The 17,648-nt window shown below is 42.0% G+C and overlaps 1 protein-coding gene across 4 annotated transcripts in view; it reads right to left on the bottom strand.

Moving 5' to 3' along the window:
- ralgps2 (Ral GEF with PH domain and SH3 binding motif 2) overlaps nucleotides 1-17,648 on the bottom strand; it is a 55,316-nt gene that overhangs the window by 24,830 nt on the left and 12,838 nt on the right. For all 4 annotated transcript variants that reach the window (XM_058072271.1, XM_058072273.1, XM_058072272.1 and 1 more), the window contains exons 2-9: nucleotides 15,761-15,890; nucleotides 14,124-14,255; nucleotides 13,774-13,881; nucleotides 12,587-12,637; nucleotides 4,787-4,870; nucleotides 2,639-2,728; nucleotides 2,463-2,555; nucleotides 2,018-2,144 (exon numbers count right to left, since the gene is read on the bottom strand). In XM_058072271.1, coding sequence (XP_057928254.1) covers nucleotides 2,018-2,144; nucleotides 2,463-2,555; nucleotides 2,639-2,728; nucleotides 4,787-4,870; nucleotides 12,587-12,637; nucleotides 13,774-13,881; nucleotides 14,124-14,183 — 613 coding nt within the window. In that variant the 5' untranslated portion in view covers nucleotides 14,184-14,255; nucleotides 15,761-15,890. The remainder of the gene's footprint in view (nucleotides 1-2,017; nucleotides 2,145-2,462; nucleotides 2,556-2,638; nucleotides 2,729-4,786; nucleotides 4,871-12,586; nucleotides 12,638-13,773; nucleotides 13,882-14,123; nucleotides 14,256-15,760; nucleotides 15,891-17,648) is intronic.

Genomic DNA, 17,648 nt, shown 5'->3' with positions numbered 1-17,648 from the left:
GAGAACACTGAATAAGTTCAGTTCAGACCCAATATTAACATCTTTAAGAGGGCGTGATTTATCACAGCGGAACCTATGTTTCTGTAGTCTCTTTGTGTGCGCGTGATTGACTTGTGTGAACAGGAACAAGCTAATCGGAGTGCTTTAACAGAGTGGCACTGTGGCCGGCACAGACAGGAGGCGTCTGTCAGCCCAGCCTAATGGCAGGTCAGGACTTTAGAGTCGCTAACACATCACTTTAGCACAAATGCATCAGTGTAGAAAAAGCTAAAGGAAAGTGGACGTGCAGGATCTATCCTTCAGACTTGCTATCAGCAAAGCATGAACCATGGAAACGATACAGATTGAGAAAAAAATGCTCGAAGGAAAGGAGCTTTCTATGCCTGCATTTCAGTGGCTACGTTATGGGACAAGCATGGGGGAAATAATCTGCCAAGGAAAACGGAGAACAAACAGGACAGCAATAAAACACATGCAGACAAGCTTGAGGATTTTCCTTGCTCAAGGAGGGATGAGGGATGTGTGTGCGTGATGTCAACTCAGCGCCAACTCAAGAAAGGGTGTAAATATTTTGGGAAAGACAGGTATTCCTCAATTTCTGTCTGATTTATAGCTTTGTTCTAGCCGAGAAGAACAAATGAATATTCCGCACAGGAAGGGAAAACAGATGATAAAATGAGACTGAACATGGCGATGAATGACATAATGAAGCAGGAGAATTAAACACACTCCTCCTTGCATGTTTTAGTTTCATACAAAACAGTTCAGGATGCCGGAATGTTTTGTTTGCCCCTTAAAGTTGGTGAAGCGAAATAGACCTCTAAAGTCAAACCATCATGTCAGCAAATCTCCTGAGGCATCAGCTCATCAGGAGCTTCACATCAGGAACCTTGAGCCATGAAACAAATAAACATACAACTTCTGGTTTCGTACAATACTCTTGAAAGTGTTTGCGCTGCAGTTTTAGCAAGCAGACTAATTGATCAAAGTGTAACATAAGTTACATTAGTTGTAGTAATTATTGAGTTTTGGTGTCTGACCGGAAAATATAGTAAGGACTTATCAACATAGAATAGAATATTTTCATAGTATTGGCACATAAAACCTGTTTAAGATCTTTTAAATGCATTTTTTAAACATTATTAGTGCCCTCTCGACATAACACCCATATACAGTCGTGAAAAACTGTACAATTTGCTTAAATATGCATATTTTCCTTATTAATAATAGGCCCCATTGAACTGTGAAACAGCAATCATGTATCAATTCATTTCTGTGTGGAAAAACCATGATAGAGCAAGGGAGCCATGTTTGAACTGCGATGTAGCAAGGGATGACTGTATTCTAGTATTATTACGTCAGTCTCTCTTTATATCTGCAGAAGGTGATAGTGTCCACAACTGTATTTACTGTACATGATTTCCTATGGGATGGGATGCACAGTGACCGAGTGGTTAGCGCGCAGGCCCCACAGCTAAGAGACCCGAATTCAATTCCACCCTCAGCCATCTGGAGTGTGTGTGGAGTTTGCATGTTGGGTGGGTTTTCTCCGGGTACTCCGGTTTCCTCACACATTCCAAAAACATGCTAGGTTAATTGGCCACTCCAAATTGTCCATAGGTATGAATGTGAGTGTGAATGGTTGTTTGTCTATATGTGCCGTGTGAGTGGCTGGCGACCAGTCCAGGGTGTACCCCGCCTCTCGCAGCAAAGACAGCTGGGATAGGCTCCAGCACCCCAGCAACCCTCACGAGGATAAGCGGTAGAAAATGAATGAATGAATGATTTCCTATGGCCACAACAACTTTGAAATTGTGCAAATTTGAAGGTTCTACCACTGCTCACCTCAGCCTTAAACTTAAAACAAGTGGCATTCAAGTGATGTATATCTTGTGTACCACTATACATGAAATTCTTTGTACAAACACTGAAAACCTCAAGCTCTCACAGTTCTTATGGTTGGGTTGGTGTTAAATTGGGTAAAGGGTAAGGGTAAGAGGATGTGTGTGTGTTTTACCTAAGTATGGTATGCAGGACACCATGCTCTGGCTGCTTATGTAGTCTCGCAGACGTTTGTAATTGTCTTCTTTGGACATCAGGAAGTCAAGCCGGTCAAACGTCGCCTTGTCCTTCCGACTCAGTAACTAGCAAGTCAAAAGGTGGTGAAGCCCATTAGAAACAGAGTTGTTACGGTCAGACTAAATGCTTGTGGGTGAAATCACTAGGAAGCATAGAAAAGAGTCATGCTGCACCATGTTGTTACGTAACATTTCATAAAGATGATGAGGTGATGTCAAGTTTCTATATTAAAAAATACCTAGACCAAGACAAAACAAAAAGAATCTGACATTCGGAATCATCTGTGATTCATTTCCGACCCCCTGCAGTCCTCTTTTAGTCTCTCCTACCCTTTGTATGTCCTTTTAAGACGTTCTCCAATTACAGACAGTAACAATACTCACCGCCCATGTTTTGGTCAGCCTGAAGATGGGAGCGCTTTGGAGGGCCGACACAACAGCCATGACAGCGTGGAGGTTGTTCATTTCGCACAATTTCTACAAGAAAAGACGCAAATATGTTATGTCTTCAATACAACTTAGGAGTTGGGAGTTGACAGTCATATTTAGGAAGGTAGTACCTTGGCGGTGCGGATGTAAAGACTCAACACCTCAGCTCTTATCTTTAACGTCTGTGCATGGAGGATCTCCCGAACCACCCAGAAACTAGTCTGGATTGGACGCACACAAACAGACACTGAGGTTCTGGTAGAATTGAGCAAAAGCAGACCCAGAGAAGTGGCGACAATGTAAAACTGATGTTACCCTTCATGCGTGACATTCTTATCTTGCGCACTTAAGAGTTCTGCCTTGTTGAAAATCTGTGCAGAGCCAAGGCTTGCAGACAGCCATGACGACTCCAGGCTGGAGCTTAAATGTGGCTGCCTGCTAACGAGGCCATGCTCTAAACTCTTGAGGACAAACTCTTAAACAAAAGAAACACCTGCAGGTTCCAAAAGGTTCTCTTTGCATGCAAGTCATAATCAGCATTCAGATTTGTGGGAGAGAGTGGCAATGGAAAGACGGGAATGACGTTGGGCTCATTCAGTTGGTTTGCAAGGCACTCCATCTATGTATACCAAACAAGCTGACTGAGCAGCTTCATTTTCAAATGTTATCTCATTCAAATTATTTTCTTCTCTCATTCCTTAGTGTGTATGATGATTTACTCATTAAGCATACCACCACGGACGTGAGCTGCTTCCTGTGTGATGAGCACACATTGGGAACCACAGCTGGCTTTGCCTACTTCTCCACCCAAAAAGAGCCCTGTGAGATGTTTTTGTTGGCAGAGGAAGAGGCAAGTAACTGTGGAGCGATGAGTTTATCTTTTATTTCCCACCGCAACCTTTGTAGCTGCACCAATGACGCCAAGAAAGAAAGACACCAATGGCCATCTCTACGCGGTAAACTTCAGTAACATTTTGGGTGCACTCACACTCGGCCAACTGTACCTAGCTTGGGCCCACTTTACATGTAAAAGTTGTCCATTTCGGCAAGTGTAAGTGCTCTGATTTGCACTCAAGTTCGGTACACTTCGCCTTCTCTGATAAGATCGGAATAGGTGGGTGAACGAATACGCATACCAGCCATAGAACTGTAATGCCACTGCTCCGTGCAAGTTCTTCTTGATTACCAGAACAGTTTGTTATAGAAATAAAGCCTAAAAATAACGCAAAAGTCAAAATCCACGCACACTCAACCATGACTATATATGTGTGTGCATTAAAAACGTTTTAATGCGCCTTAATAAAGATTAATAATCAGAATAATCCAATGGAAGACTGAAAATAACCCCCACAGTCAGGGAAATTGCAGGAATGCTGTGTACAGCAACATTCTATCATAATGCTTCATAAATGAAGTGCAAATAGATGTCCAAAATGAATGTAACCCAGATGATAGCAGCCAAGGGTCAATCCATTTTATGGTAGATTGCTGCATATTCAGAATGACCTTGTATCAATGCTAGAATCTGCAATGTGTGATTACGTGTGAATGACATTTGGGGAATGTATGATGCATATCTGCATATTAATTAATGAGTGGAATTGATTATAAAACAGGATGTAAGCTATTACTGCATCAGTGCACGATGACTAACTAAACACAAAGTCACATCGTTGGGCATTCAGCAACATGGGCTGTAAATTATTATCTGAGCTGCTTCCTTCGTTGTCTGGCTGGGATCCTTCTGGAGTGGACAGTGCCAACAAAGTCACAAGTGAAGGACAAGGAATATGGGACTCCACCAGTCCCATTATCCAACAAGAGCATTTTCCTTGGCTCTCCTTGGAGACTGGGTTTGAGCGCCTGACATTTTGAATCAGCGTTTGGGATCCGCTATACAAACAAAAATAGGAGTTTCCACAGCAACACATTCTTGGTGGATCATCTCATCTATTTACACTGGCGAGCCTTAAAGCAGCCAGGCAGAAAAGAGATAAATGGGGTGCTTTGTAGCATTACCCACAACTTCCTGTTGATAACGTCATAGCGTTATCAACACACACAATCCAGAATACCTTCTTATACACGTTGCATCAACTTTGTAGGCTATTTGTGATCTATGCAAAAGGGAGATGATCTGGAAGATAATGATGATGGCTTCAGAAGGCACCATGTCTGACTGGTGATTTGGTAGTTGAAGGAAAGCAAAGGAGGATATGGTGTAAAAATGAGGTGCAAACTAACTGATGACACAAGCCTACACTGTGTGGTGGTCTCACCTGGTTGAACCTGCGAGTGAAGGCCACAACATTAGGGGCGGAACTGTGCTTCTCCTTCTTATTCCAACCACAGCTTGACAGCTCCTGAAATACAGACACACACACAGAATAAGAGAAATAAGGTCCCTTAGAGGGAGTAGGGGGAGATAGAGATGCAGATGAATGGCAGCAAAAAAAATCAGTCAGACATTTTCAACTTGACTTTAGCCCCGCTTTGACTCTTTGCAGCCACGTTTAAATAAAACAGATTTCTTCTTGTACATTTTGCATAATCAAACAAAGAAACAATCAAAAGCTCTGGCATGGCAGAAATATCAGTCTGAAAAACAAAGTGCTTCATGGTAATGTGTGTTGCAAAGGCTGTTCTATTTAATTCAACTTCATATTTTAGTCTGAAAGGGACTCAACTTCATGTAATCCCATTGCTGCACCTATATGATAATAATCACAAGATTGGTTGACAAACATCAGCAAAACACACATCAAGCAAAAACCCTTTGCAGGGGCACGACACAGCATAAGGGGTTTTGCCATAAGTCATTGCTTTTTGTCTGACGATTACTAAACTTTAAGGATATTTGCATTACATGTATGCTGGAATGACTTCCAAAGCATGTAAGACACAACCCTCAGGGGGGCGCCATAAATGTAAGCAGTTAGCATGTTCGTGTCAAAAACATCCTTACAACCTCCATCAAGGCGGTAAGATTACTTTGTCCAACACTGCCGTTTTCATCTTATGGTGCATTTTTTGACTGATGCAACTGATACTCCTGAGCAACTTAGTCTGGAAAGTACAGTACGTTCTTACCTCAATACCCACGGATGTTTTTAAGAGCTCCAGCAGGGAGCTACACTACACTACACTAAAACAGACGCGGGATGGTGCATGTGTGTCTGAACAAGCTGGGGTTTAAGTACTTTGGGCACATGATCATCACTTTAGAGGAGCAGGATGCATTCCCTCAAGGTGATGGGGTAAAGACTACACAAACATGCCTCCTCCATCAGCCCTGAGGCCAAGTCCATTGATGTAAGAGTGAAAGTTCTCCTACTTATGAACATGATCAGCTGAATCAGGCAAGCAGCTGCCCACTACTACCCCCCCCCCCCCCCCACACACACACACACCCACAGTTTCCTCCCTGTGTAACTAAGAGCTGTCTTCAAGCAACATCGTCTAGTAACAAAACTCCCAGAAATGGACCACAATTGCAAAAGGAAGTAATCTGCGATACAAATGGTAAAAGCAGAGTGAGGAGGTAAGGGCAAAACGTGGTAGTGTTAACACAAGGATGTGGAAGCCCTTATGGGATCATCGCTGGCCTTGCGCGGAGACCCCAGAGACTCATAGGCAGGATGTGGCTGGATCAGCAACTAGGAGCCAATTGTTGATTTAATATCTTAGCCTTTTTAAATAAGTGCTTCCCTTCTTCAATAGCCATGTCAATCATTCTCTCCTTGGGTGCCATGGAGCGGCGAACAACAGTGTGCTCTATGGTTGGAGGAGGTGGGTGTGTTTTTCGTGTCCTGCAGCTCTTGACCACCAACTGACCACCCGGGTCTTTTAAGACCATAAGAGCTCAACAAATTATGCTGATCCTTCAATTGTGGGCCACCTGGACCTGTCAGGTGAGCAAGAGTCCATCCAACTAAGCCTAAAATGGAGCTGAAGGCTGACTTTTTCCCCCCTGACATTTAAACAAAAACTACATCTGACACCAGTCATGTTCTGCAGAGTACGTCAACTGGCTGGTTTTTGAAGGCTGCAGAAAAAAAGCCTGAGCCACAGTCATTGTGTGTCATTGCTACTCATTGCAGCACTTTCTTGAAGGCCAGCTCCTGTGAAGCATCTACAGACTACAGACGCTACCTATGGCAGCACAGCTGGGTATATCAAAGTTACAATTAAGGAGAAGAAAATGAGGCTTGTCAAGGAAAACTTACGTCAACGACAGACGAAGAAGCACTTACTTGACTGTATGTATGTATTTGTTTGTGCTTAGCTAACTCTTCTACTCCTGAAACACTGCACACAAAAGAATGTCATTACGGCAAATCATGTCCACCTACTAAGCTGCATGTACCATTACTTTTTATGACAAATACATGCTATTGTTAACACCCATGAATTGGAGTGGCTTGAGATTTCTCACACAGCTCAAATGTGTTCCCACTGCACACCCACTGTAACTCTAGGGTGGGTAGCCCATCATTCTGACATTTGGTACACACATTTAGGGAAGTGACAAGCAACCCGTTGTCTAGTCCGGAAAATACTTTATGTTCTTGTCAAAGCCTCAAAACAGCTCCAGTAAAGTGTGTTAGGGTGCTGATGTATTCACTGGCATTTTCAAAGCTAAAATGCATGAAAATGTTGAGAGGTTTTATATTACAGCCTTATTCTTGCAGTTTTCTCCACTTTTCAATCCAGAAGAAAATGCTAATTGGTGTTACAAGGACGTCATAAGAAGTATCATATAAAGAATAAGATAACCAGCTGCAGCTTAGCCACAGATTGAGATGACCTCATGAGTGATACCACACTGGTTCATTTTCCTTTTGTCTACATTGTAAATGGAAACCTGCAGTGTCGGGGTCCCTGGGAATATGAAGAAAGAACAGGCCACGCGCCAGGATACAAACGGAGGAGGAAGGATGGGGGGAAAGTAAGACAGGGTGGGGAATTGATTGAAAAAGCACATTTTGCAGCGTGAGACAAAGAGATTACTGGGATTCATTTACAGCAAATGACAGGAAGGAAAACAGGCATTGTTGATGATGTTCACAAGACCCTGAAGAGAGACCCTTGACTGATTGTCGGATGTTGTCAAATTTAGTGCTGCGGGTCAACGGGCTTACTCGGCTTACTTAAAAAAAGCCAACAGGGCAGTGTAAAAGAGAATTACGACTAGGATCTAAACTCTAGACTCTGGCTGGATCTGCAGGCACCATTAGCTTTCTACGCACGGCATTGGAGGGAATGACTTTTCCATGAGCATTTTTACTACCACTAACCACTGTACTGATCATTTGTCAGGAACAGTAAAATTACACTAAGCATGTTCACATGTGAAATCTGGACTGCACCCTTTGTCAAATGCTGAAATTGATCTAATTATTGCTACCGTGAAAGCTCTGTAAAAAGTTTGTTAACCACCGGAATAGAGCATTTAGTGGCTTATCCCTTCAGACATTTGACCTGAACCCATGTACCCCCTACTCCTCATTTGAGCGTCACTTTTTTTGCCCACTCGTGATGACTACGGCTTAAGTCTGCATATTCATTTAGTACCAACTTGAAGAAGAGAGTTTAACAATGATGATAAAAATGGTATCTCTCTGAAGGTCTTTGTTGAACATTGATGTCTGTTCTTCTTTCTCTTTGGGCTTTTCCCTTCAGGGGTCGCCACAGCACATCAACCACCTCCATCCAACCCTGTCTTCTGCATCCGTCTCTCTCACACCAACTTCCCTCATGTCCTCCTTCACTACATCCATAAAGCTCCTCTTTGGTCTTCCTCTACGCCTCCTACCTGGCAGCTCTAAATGCAGCATCCTTCTACCAATAGTATATCAGTCCCAACCATCTCAGTCTGACTTTATCTCCAAGGCCTCTAACATGTAATGTCCCTCTGATGTACTCCTTCCTGATCCTATCCAGGCTGCATGGAAGATGAGTGGTTAGCGCGCAGGCCACACAGGCAGGAGACCTGAGTTCGATTCCACCCTCGGCATGTTTGCATATTTTCCCTGTGCATGCGTGGGTTTTCTCTGGATACTCTGGCTTCCTCCCACATTTCAAAAACATGGATGCTAGGTTAATTGTCAACTCCAAATTGTCCAGCGGTATGAATGCGAGTTTGGTGTGAAAGGTGGTTTGTCTATATATGACCTGTGATTGGCTGGCCACCAGTCCAGGGTGTACCCCGCCTCTCGCCCAAAGACAGCTGGGATAGGCTCCAGCACGCCCGGTAGAAAATGCATGATCCTATTCATCCTCATCTCTGCTACCTCCAGTTCTGCTTTCAGTCTTTTCCTCAGTGGCACTGTATGTAGACCATGAACACTAGAACATGGCAGGTGTCACCACAGTTTTGTATACCTTATTCACGTACCCCCTATTGCTATTGCCGTACACCTTGGGGAATGTGTACCCCACTTTGGGAACCTAAGCTCTAATCAATTTAACACAAAGTCTCCTATAGAGCGTGTGGTCTATAAGACCGAATAAAGGCCAGGGTTTCCAATAACAGAGTCAAAAAACATTGGCATTAACAGCTGTGGCTGTGTGTGAACTGTTGATATCGTTGGGAGATGGTAACTGCAGTAGCTGCATGTATTCAGATTTAGATTCATTTGATTTATCCAGGTAGATCCTGTCAAGATTATCAACCGCTTTTTAAAAACCATGTAGGTTTGGATTTTTTTTCTCCCTTAATAAAGTTGCATTCAAACTTGTTTGATGATCTAGAACAGGGGTCGGCAACCTTTACTATGAAAAGAGCCATTTCACCCACTTGCCCACTAAAGAAAAATAGCCTGGAGCCGCAAAACGTTGTATGTTTAAAACAACATTGGAGGGAATTTGGGGGTGTCAAAGTAGTTCAGATAAAAAAAAACTCGAGTTGGACTACTCTTACTAGTACTGGAGATAAACTTTTGTTTTTAAATGAGCTCTAATTTATTTTTTAGAATCGTCAAATAACTCATTAATAATAATTAATAATTAATAACTCAAATAACTCAAAGTATTACTCATTTCCCTTCATGTTAACCTGTCAGAGAGAACTGGATAGCATCCTGTCTGCTCATTCAGTCACCAGTCAGAACTCAGTCAGGATGCATTCATGGTCTCACACAAAGTTGGATTTTTGTAAACTCATAACAAAGACGTGCATTTTCACCACACAAGTGCTAAAAAATATTCAAGCATTGCAAAGGGAGCCGCAACAAAGAGACTGGAGAGCCACATTTGGCTCTGGAGCCGCGGGTTGCTGACCCCTGATCTAGAACATTTAACTATGACAAATATGAAACAAGAAATATTTTTCACACCGCCTCACAAAGAAAAATCATTCATTGTTATATGCTGTACATCACCATCTGAATACTGTAAATTACACGAGACATTGTTTGACTTGGACTCAACACCCGAAACCATTAAGTCTGCAGGAGGGAATGGCCTGTCTTTGCATTGCAAACATAACCTTCCATCGACATCATCGCCACTCCTCTCACATTTCTACAGGATTCCCGCAGCAGGGGTGCGGACGTGTGATGTGAGCTTTTTCAGCAGGACATAAAATGCTATGTGAACGCTGTAAGAAGTGACGTTGGTCAGACAGAGCCACCACATAACTCACTGGGCTCATGTCATGACTGACTTACGGGGAAAAGCTCAGCACCATCTCTATTACCTAATATTTCACTGGTCCCAGCTGGAGATGATTAACTTCAGAAAATGTGACGGGGGAAGAGATTATAAGAATGTGTCTCAAGTTGAAAATGGCCTCTCGCTAGAGGAAAGTAGCTAGAGCTTTTCAATATAAGACATGCAAGCCAGCCAAGCGTTACTGCAGTCAGTCATTTCAATTCAGGCTGGAGTTCACAGTGACTTTGTGAAAACAAATTAGCAACAACTGGCTTTTATTGCAAGTTACACAAAAGGAAGAATAATACTAATATCATAACAATAACTTAAAACTCATCTATATTGGGTAATATGGACGTAAAGGTGACAATAAGGGTGTTATTCCACGTGTAGATGGCTAAAAAACATATTACAATATTGTAAACGGGTTTTTGATGCCATAACTATGAAAATATTCAATTTATAAAGACAGAATCCTACATCCTGGAAATTAATTTTTCGCGGTCAGGTCTGGAACCAATTAATCGCAATAAACGAGGGATTACTGTATTATTATTATTATGTCCAAATACATTTTTACTACAAAGCAATAACAATCAAAAGGTCAAACTTAGGTTAGCTATCATTACACAGATGCGATTCTCCTCCCAACCGAAGCTAATAAAAACATTGTTTAATAAGTATAAGCCAGACCACAGGGAAGGACCACTTTGAATAAATCCCGTGGATCATTTTCATTGTTATGCAAGCACATCAAAATGTCTGATCTGGTATCTTGTGGAAAGAGTGCAGTAATGCGTGAAACTTAATTTACAACGTCCAAACAAAGAGTTCCTCTCATCTCTTCTTGCGAGAGATTCTTTCCCGTGTCCCCGTTGTCCTCCTTATCCAAAAGAAAACAAGCCTGCATCATAAAATGCACAGTGATAGGATGACTGGTGAATCCCTTATCATTTCCCATTTGCAAGTGAACCATAAGCTAGTGGAGTATACTGTATCCCACTGGTCTTGTACAGCATTGAACGGGTGCCGAATAAAGGAATATTACACAACCAGCGCTTTAATATTTTCCTACTACAGCATGCACATACACCTGGTTCATGCATTATATGACTGCAAGACATGGAGAGTGACTAGCGGTGGAAAATAAGAGCTGAGCTCCTTTTAAAATCGAGTGTGCAGAGAGGAGAGGCTACTCCACTCCCACCTGTGTCCCTGCTACAATGCTGCCAGCTTCACTCTGTATGCGGAGTACCCTCCACTCTCCTGGAAGACTACTGCAGCCTTACAATGTCGGACTGGTAAACCTCACACAGTGGGTCAGTTAAGCCGACCGGGGGTGGGGACTCTGGGACAAGTCTGCGCTGACAAATCCCGGAGTGGCCTCAGCCTGAACCTGGCCCACATGGTTCCGGTGAAAGATTTACCTTATGTGGAGCATGTCTCACTCTCTTGTCTAGCTCGGGGCAATCATACACTTCATACACTGATGTTCACTGAACAAGGATGGGAGTCAGACTGCATTTACAGTCTAAGCAACACAGCAGGCTACATTCAACATTGTGTGATCACAGCTGTCAAAAGAGGGCCAATGGAAACTAACAGAAGGTGCAAATCTAAATGAAGACATCACATATGCTATATACACGTTGGAACCTGAATGATTGTGCACAGGCTCCAATCACCATAAATTCCAGACTACTTTTTTCACACGCAATGACAGCTGCGGCTTAAACAGTGATGTGGCTAATTTATGGCTAAAATGACTACAGTGCCCATGATGATGCTTAAGCGTGCAGATTCAGGAAGTAATGAATTGGAGTAGTAAAGTAGACGCTAACTATACATTTTGAAGTCTTACGTAGCAGTCATGTTTTGATCTGACAAAGTTTAAGTAAGTTTGATCAAGTGTGGAATGACAATAATTTCTTCTTGGACTGCTTGGACCGCGGCAGCTGTTGAACTCTGATGGAGAGACTCATCTGAGCTGAGTGACGCTGGGAAGTGTAGATACTATTGCCAGGTTTGTAGTGTGTCTTCCTGTGTAAATACCCCATGTTACAATGTGGACACCAGCATCTTATAGACAGGCATATATGGACAAACATTTTTTTCTCTTTAAATTTGGTGGGTGCGCATAATAATCCGGACTTTATGGAGGTTAGATTTGACACAAATGCCATCTGTTCCAGTGAGAATAACATTCATAACCATCTTACAAGTGTCAAAGGAAACTTGTCGCTGGGTATTAAAAGTAAGTATCTGATCTGATCCAATATCAGGTTCCAATACCAAAACAAATCTAAAATCTCGTGAAAATCTTCAATTTTCAAATGATACAACGTTTAGGTTGAATATGATAAAAAGGTTGAGTTGTCTTTGTAAAAAAAAATAATAATAATAATAATAATGCAACGTTAGCTTACCTCCGGCTGGATGGCTTTGAACACAGGAGCGTCCATGAGTGTAATCTGGCCCTGGAGGAAACACATTTTTTTTTACTTTTTTCATGTTGTTTATCATACCACACTCTTGATGGTATCCATGGCATCCATTAAGCATTAGTTCATTTGATAACATCTGTTCAGCATAGAACAGGGGTGTCCAAACTGTGACCTGGGGGCAATTTATGGCCCGCTACATTTTTTTTTTAAATTATTGGCCTTTGGCACATTCTAAAAACACAAACAAGAAAACAGCAGAAATGGGAAAAAAGAGCAGTAATTTTATAGAATAAAGCCAAAATATTAGGATAATAAACCCATAAAATTAACAGAAAAAATTGGAATGCGTTAATATTATTTAATTATTTAATATTATTTAAGTTGTGATATTATGATAACTCCGGTTTCCTCCCGCTTTCCAAAAACATGCTAGGCTAATTGTCGACTCCAAATTGTCCATAGGTATGAATGTGAGTGTGAATGGTTGTTTGACTATATGTGCCCTGTGATTGGTTGGCGACCAGTCCAGGGTGTATCCCACCTCTTGCCCGAAGACAGCTGGGATAGGCTCCAGCACTCCCTGCGACCCTCGTGAGAATAAGCGGAATAGAAAATGAATGAATGAATTACTTAATTAATATTATTGGGTTGGAAAAAGGTTGGAATAAAGTCATAAAGTCAAATTTGGGAAAATAAAAGAATGAAGTCATAATATTACATGAAAAAAATACCAGAATATTGAAATATTTGCCTTAAAAAAGCAAAAAAAAAAGTGTCACATAAGGAGAAAAGGTTCATACTAATAATACGCTTTGACTGATCACACAACCTGAAATGAAGGCTGTTTCTTGTCAAACAGATATCTACATGGGTTGGTTTAAAAAATGTGAGCGTAAAAGTTTGGCATAGAGCATACAGTGCCCTCTTGTGGTTGGGACTGAGCACAACAAATATCGTATGCACTTTAGTAGAAGTGTAATCCTATTTGTTAAGAACTTCTACTGAAAGTTTGTATATTAAATCTCTTCGTTCTAAATCCTTCCCCTCCCACTGTTATAGATTCCACCTTGGGTCAGCACATCCCATTTGTGCCGGCACTAGTAAACACGCGGAGGTGAGTCAGATGAGGACAGCCAGAAGCACACACATGTGCGTGCACACACACTTACAGCATATTCTTCCGGTGTGACCTTCAGCACATCGAAGACAACAGCATCAAAGCTCTTCTTCAGCTCAGACGAAGCCTTATCACTGAGAGACTCTGAGCTGCTGCTCCTCTGGAAGAAGATTAACACACAGTTTTATTACAGAGGACAATATCTGAAATACTAAAACAATTAGAGCAATTAAACAACAACAACAATTAAAGTGTGTTTAAGGTGACAATCTGGGCATGGATGGCTTAATTTCTTGTGTAGAAACATTAGCAGTAAGCCTGCACAAGTTAGTCTTTATTAAAAAGGGGCCAAATTGTGTTTGCTAGTGGTTTGGTGTTTAGGAATAAACTCAGTGGTCTCACCTCAGAGGTGGTCACAGCAGTCAGGGCGAGGCTTGATTGGCCATTTGGGAAGTCCATCATTCCCACACCATCCAGCTCTAGCGCAGGAGAGCGTTGTTCATCATCTCCAGCTGCAGCAAAGCCCGCCCTGCCCTGCAAACCGCAGCCACACAACACAATCAATTCAGGCCCATGCAGGATTGCGCTCACCTGCATACGGAGCAGAGAGGCCTGGCAGTGTAACAGCAGCAGTACCACCTAGTGGCTGACAAAGGTGGCATCATCAACAAAGCAGAATTCTCCCCAAGAAGTCGAGCTTATTGTAGTGGGGAGGTTGTGAGAGTTCAGGTGAGGCTTTAGGAGATCTGCATTCAACATATGGACACTCTCACAGTTGATTACATCACACAGATAAGGACATAGGAAAGGAAGATTAAGAAAAGAGACTAAATTGGCTTACAGTAAATGCGGGAGTACAACCACATGACCTACTTATGTTCCATTGGAATGTACTCCCATTACTTTCTACTGCTATCAGTACAATATTGTGTTACTTTCCATCAATCAGCTTCTGCTTTGACAAATTATGATGTGTGATAAGTGTGTTGCATGGCATATACTATACCAAATCACCCATACACTAATGCACGTCACTTTATAACATTCTTCACTGCCACACAAGTGTAGAAAGAGTTCATCACACTTAATGTTAAATGTAAAAGAACAATAGATTTGGAAAACTTTTATTTCCCTTAGAAACTCTTGTTGAAGCTGCTCCTTCTTTTGGGTCAAAGGTCGTAAAAAAACAAACAAAAAAGCACAGTATGCTTGTGAGAGTGACTAATCACAGCAAAGTTGGCGTACGTGGAGGAGGGCCAGGGGTGGAACAAATTAAACAGCCTTTTGAGTCGGAAGTAGGACGTCCATGGAAACATTAAAAAAGAGGTGCAGAATCTGGAAGATGGTTATCGTGTGTAGCTGCTCTATAGGAGTCCACAATTCAATACAAAGCACAGAAAATGAGCATGATAGGTCCCCTTACAACATGCATATATCTAGGCCATATTCAACCATGAAACGGCAATCTTTTACTCATCAATTACTTTGTGAAAAAACTGTTATAGAGTCAAACTGCGATGTAGCGAGGGACAACTGTATTTGCGAAAATGTTAGTGGAGTTTTGAAATGGAGTTTTAGGACTTTTTAGGAGGTCCCACTGTACTTGAACATCAAGAATTATGATTATGAAAAACTTCATTTATACTTAACATCATATTTCATTGTCGCTTTCTTCACAGGAGAAACCTCAATGAATTTTTAAAGACACCAAATGAGGATAGAATACTTTCATGCCTGTGCTTCCTGCCAAGCCACACATATACATATAACCACTCTATCACATGTCAAATTCCACCCTTACGGCCCAACAGCGGAGGAAGCAACAGCCCCTGTGTGTTTACAAGAATGCTCACTTGAGTTGAAGACGTGCATTACATGACTATTTGTTTTTGTGTGCATGTGAAGCAAATATTGGTGCTAATCGGTCGTTTCAGTGCAAACACCGTTCCAACGGCTGCATGGCGTGATAATGTTAGCTTACTGCCCCGCAGGCAAACTGTATAGCCTGCTACTGCACATCACAGGTGGTGAACGCTTACCGGTTTGTGTGTCAGATGAGCATGGTGCTGGAGGTGAGCTCTGAGCCTCTTGCTGTGCGTCACTGTCTTCTTCGTCGTCGTATATCAAGTCGCACAAGTCACTTGGAAGCTGCCTGCCTGCTGGACGTTCCTGCAAACAAGAAAACATTTAATTGCAGATGTCACCACACATCATATGACTGCAGACAACGCTTGGTGTAGCAAGTAGTACTTGTCTCTTAGCGGCCACTAGGTGTCTCCCCACTCAAAGGAAACAACCATATTGGCCTGAAATGCAGACAAATGCTGCATGCTGGCAGGCTTTTGGGCATCAGTTGGGGGTAAAGACTCTCATCCACTTCAGGTTGTTATCAAGGCGGATAGTGGAAGTGGGGGGTACAAAGCTCATGAGCAGAACAAACAGTGGATTAAGATTTCTGCAGGGCGATGTAAACTTTAAACCACTTACTGTCCCTCATGCATTGACATTCTTTTAAAGATCACGTCATAGAGAAAACACTGGAATAGAACCAGCAATTATTTTTGTAGAATATATGAGGTACTGTAGGTGTCATTGTCAGGCATCTAATGACTGAAGCTTGTTCCTGCTTGTCTGCTGTTTAGTCACAATGTTCTCTGGCTCAGCAGCCATCCGGGACAAACACAACAGCTCCTTTCTACACCCACACAGCTCCAGCTTTAAACCTTCAAAAAGATCCGTGGTGATAAGAAGTCACCCCCATCTTCTGAGGCATTTCATGTCAATGTGATCTGGAATGAAATGGAATGGAGAAGAACCTGTGGTGTTAATGGAGGCTCACCTTTCACAATGAACATGGAATCAAAGTCTGTGAGGGGACAGAGTGTTCTTTTACATGTCTGCTTCCTTTTGCATGCAGCCAAATGAACAAGTTGGGCCTTAAAAACAATTCCTCCTCCACAAAATGAAGGGAGCGTGAATTCATCTGTTTCAGAGTCAAGATGTACAGGCCATCTATTTTCTTCTTCACTGCCATGGAAGTTTTAAAAATAAGACAATGTTACCATTAATGACAAATCAGATCCAAATACTCGGTGACTAGGTAATTATTCAGCGAGACCGAGGTACCAGAACTCAAAAACCAGCTCTTTTATTGCAGATTTAAATGATCTTACGACAGGCCCAACAACAATAACATAATACTGATAATAATAATCATAATCATAATAATAACGCAGGTTATTGTGGCGGTCATAGCCCACAACGAGCTAAAACTGAACTCTAACCCTTGACGTCACCGTCTGTCCACCATCATTTCTGCTCCCCTACAAGGTAAACTGTATTAAATTGCTTACTCTCTCTGATCATCGACAATATTGGGTAATATCAGTGTAAGGGTGACTATAGGGATGTTATTTCATGTCTAAATGTCTCTAATAATGTTATAAAATGTATTTAGAAGGACGTAAACAGGTTCTGTATGCCATAACTATGAAAATACGTATTTATATATATAAGGAATACTATTTCTCCCCGCTCGGGAATCTCTGTGTGGAGTTTGGGAATTGTGGCTAGGGACACCGTTAATCCAATCCTGTATCGATATGAGGTACAAGCATAATTCACGTACTAGAAATCGATTTCCGATTCATGAGCCATGTCTGAGCAAATGTGAAAAGAATATCAGCAAATAGAGCTGTCGCCACACACTTACTGCAGACACGCTCCTAGCCATACAAAACATCACCACAACACAATCCGGTGGCTACAACAGCATACAACCTCATAGGAAACAATAATGATTATGTAGTGACCCTAAAGTTATGTGTCATGTTAGGAGCTCTGTGTTGTCAGACTGTGAAGTCGCGAATGTTTGTGACGCTGCATGTCCGGAGACACCACGTTCACTGATATTATTTTGGCATGGTT

Source organism: Doryrhamphus excisus, chromosome 5 (genome assembly GCF_030265055.1).
Source record: "Doryrhamphus excisus isolate RoL2022-K1 chromosome 5, RoL_Dexc_1.0, whole genome shotgun sequence".
Classification (NCBI taxonomy): domain Eukaryota; kingdom Metazoa; phylum Chordata; class Actinopteri; order Syngnathiformes; family Syngnathidae; genus Doryrhamphus; species Doryrhamphus excisus.
The sequence above is the reverse complement of the archived record's forward strand: the minus strand, read 5'-3'. Positions and strand labels throughout refer to the sequence as shown.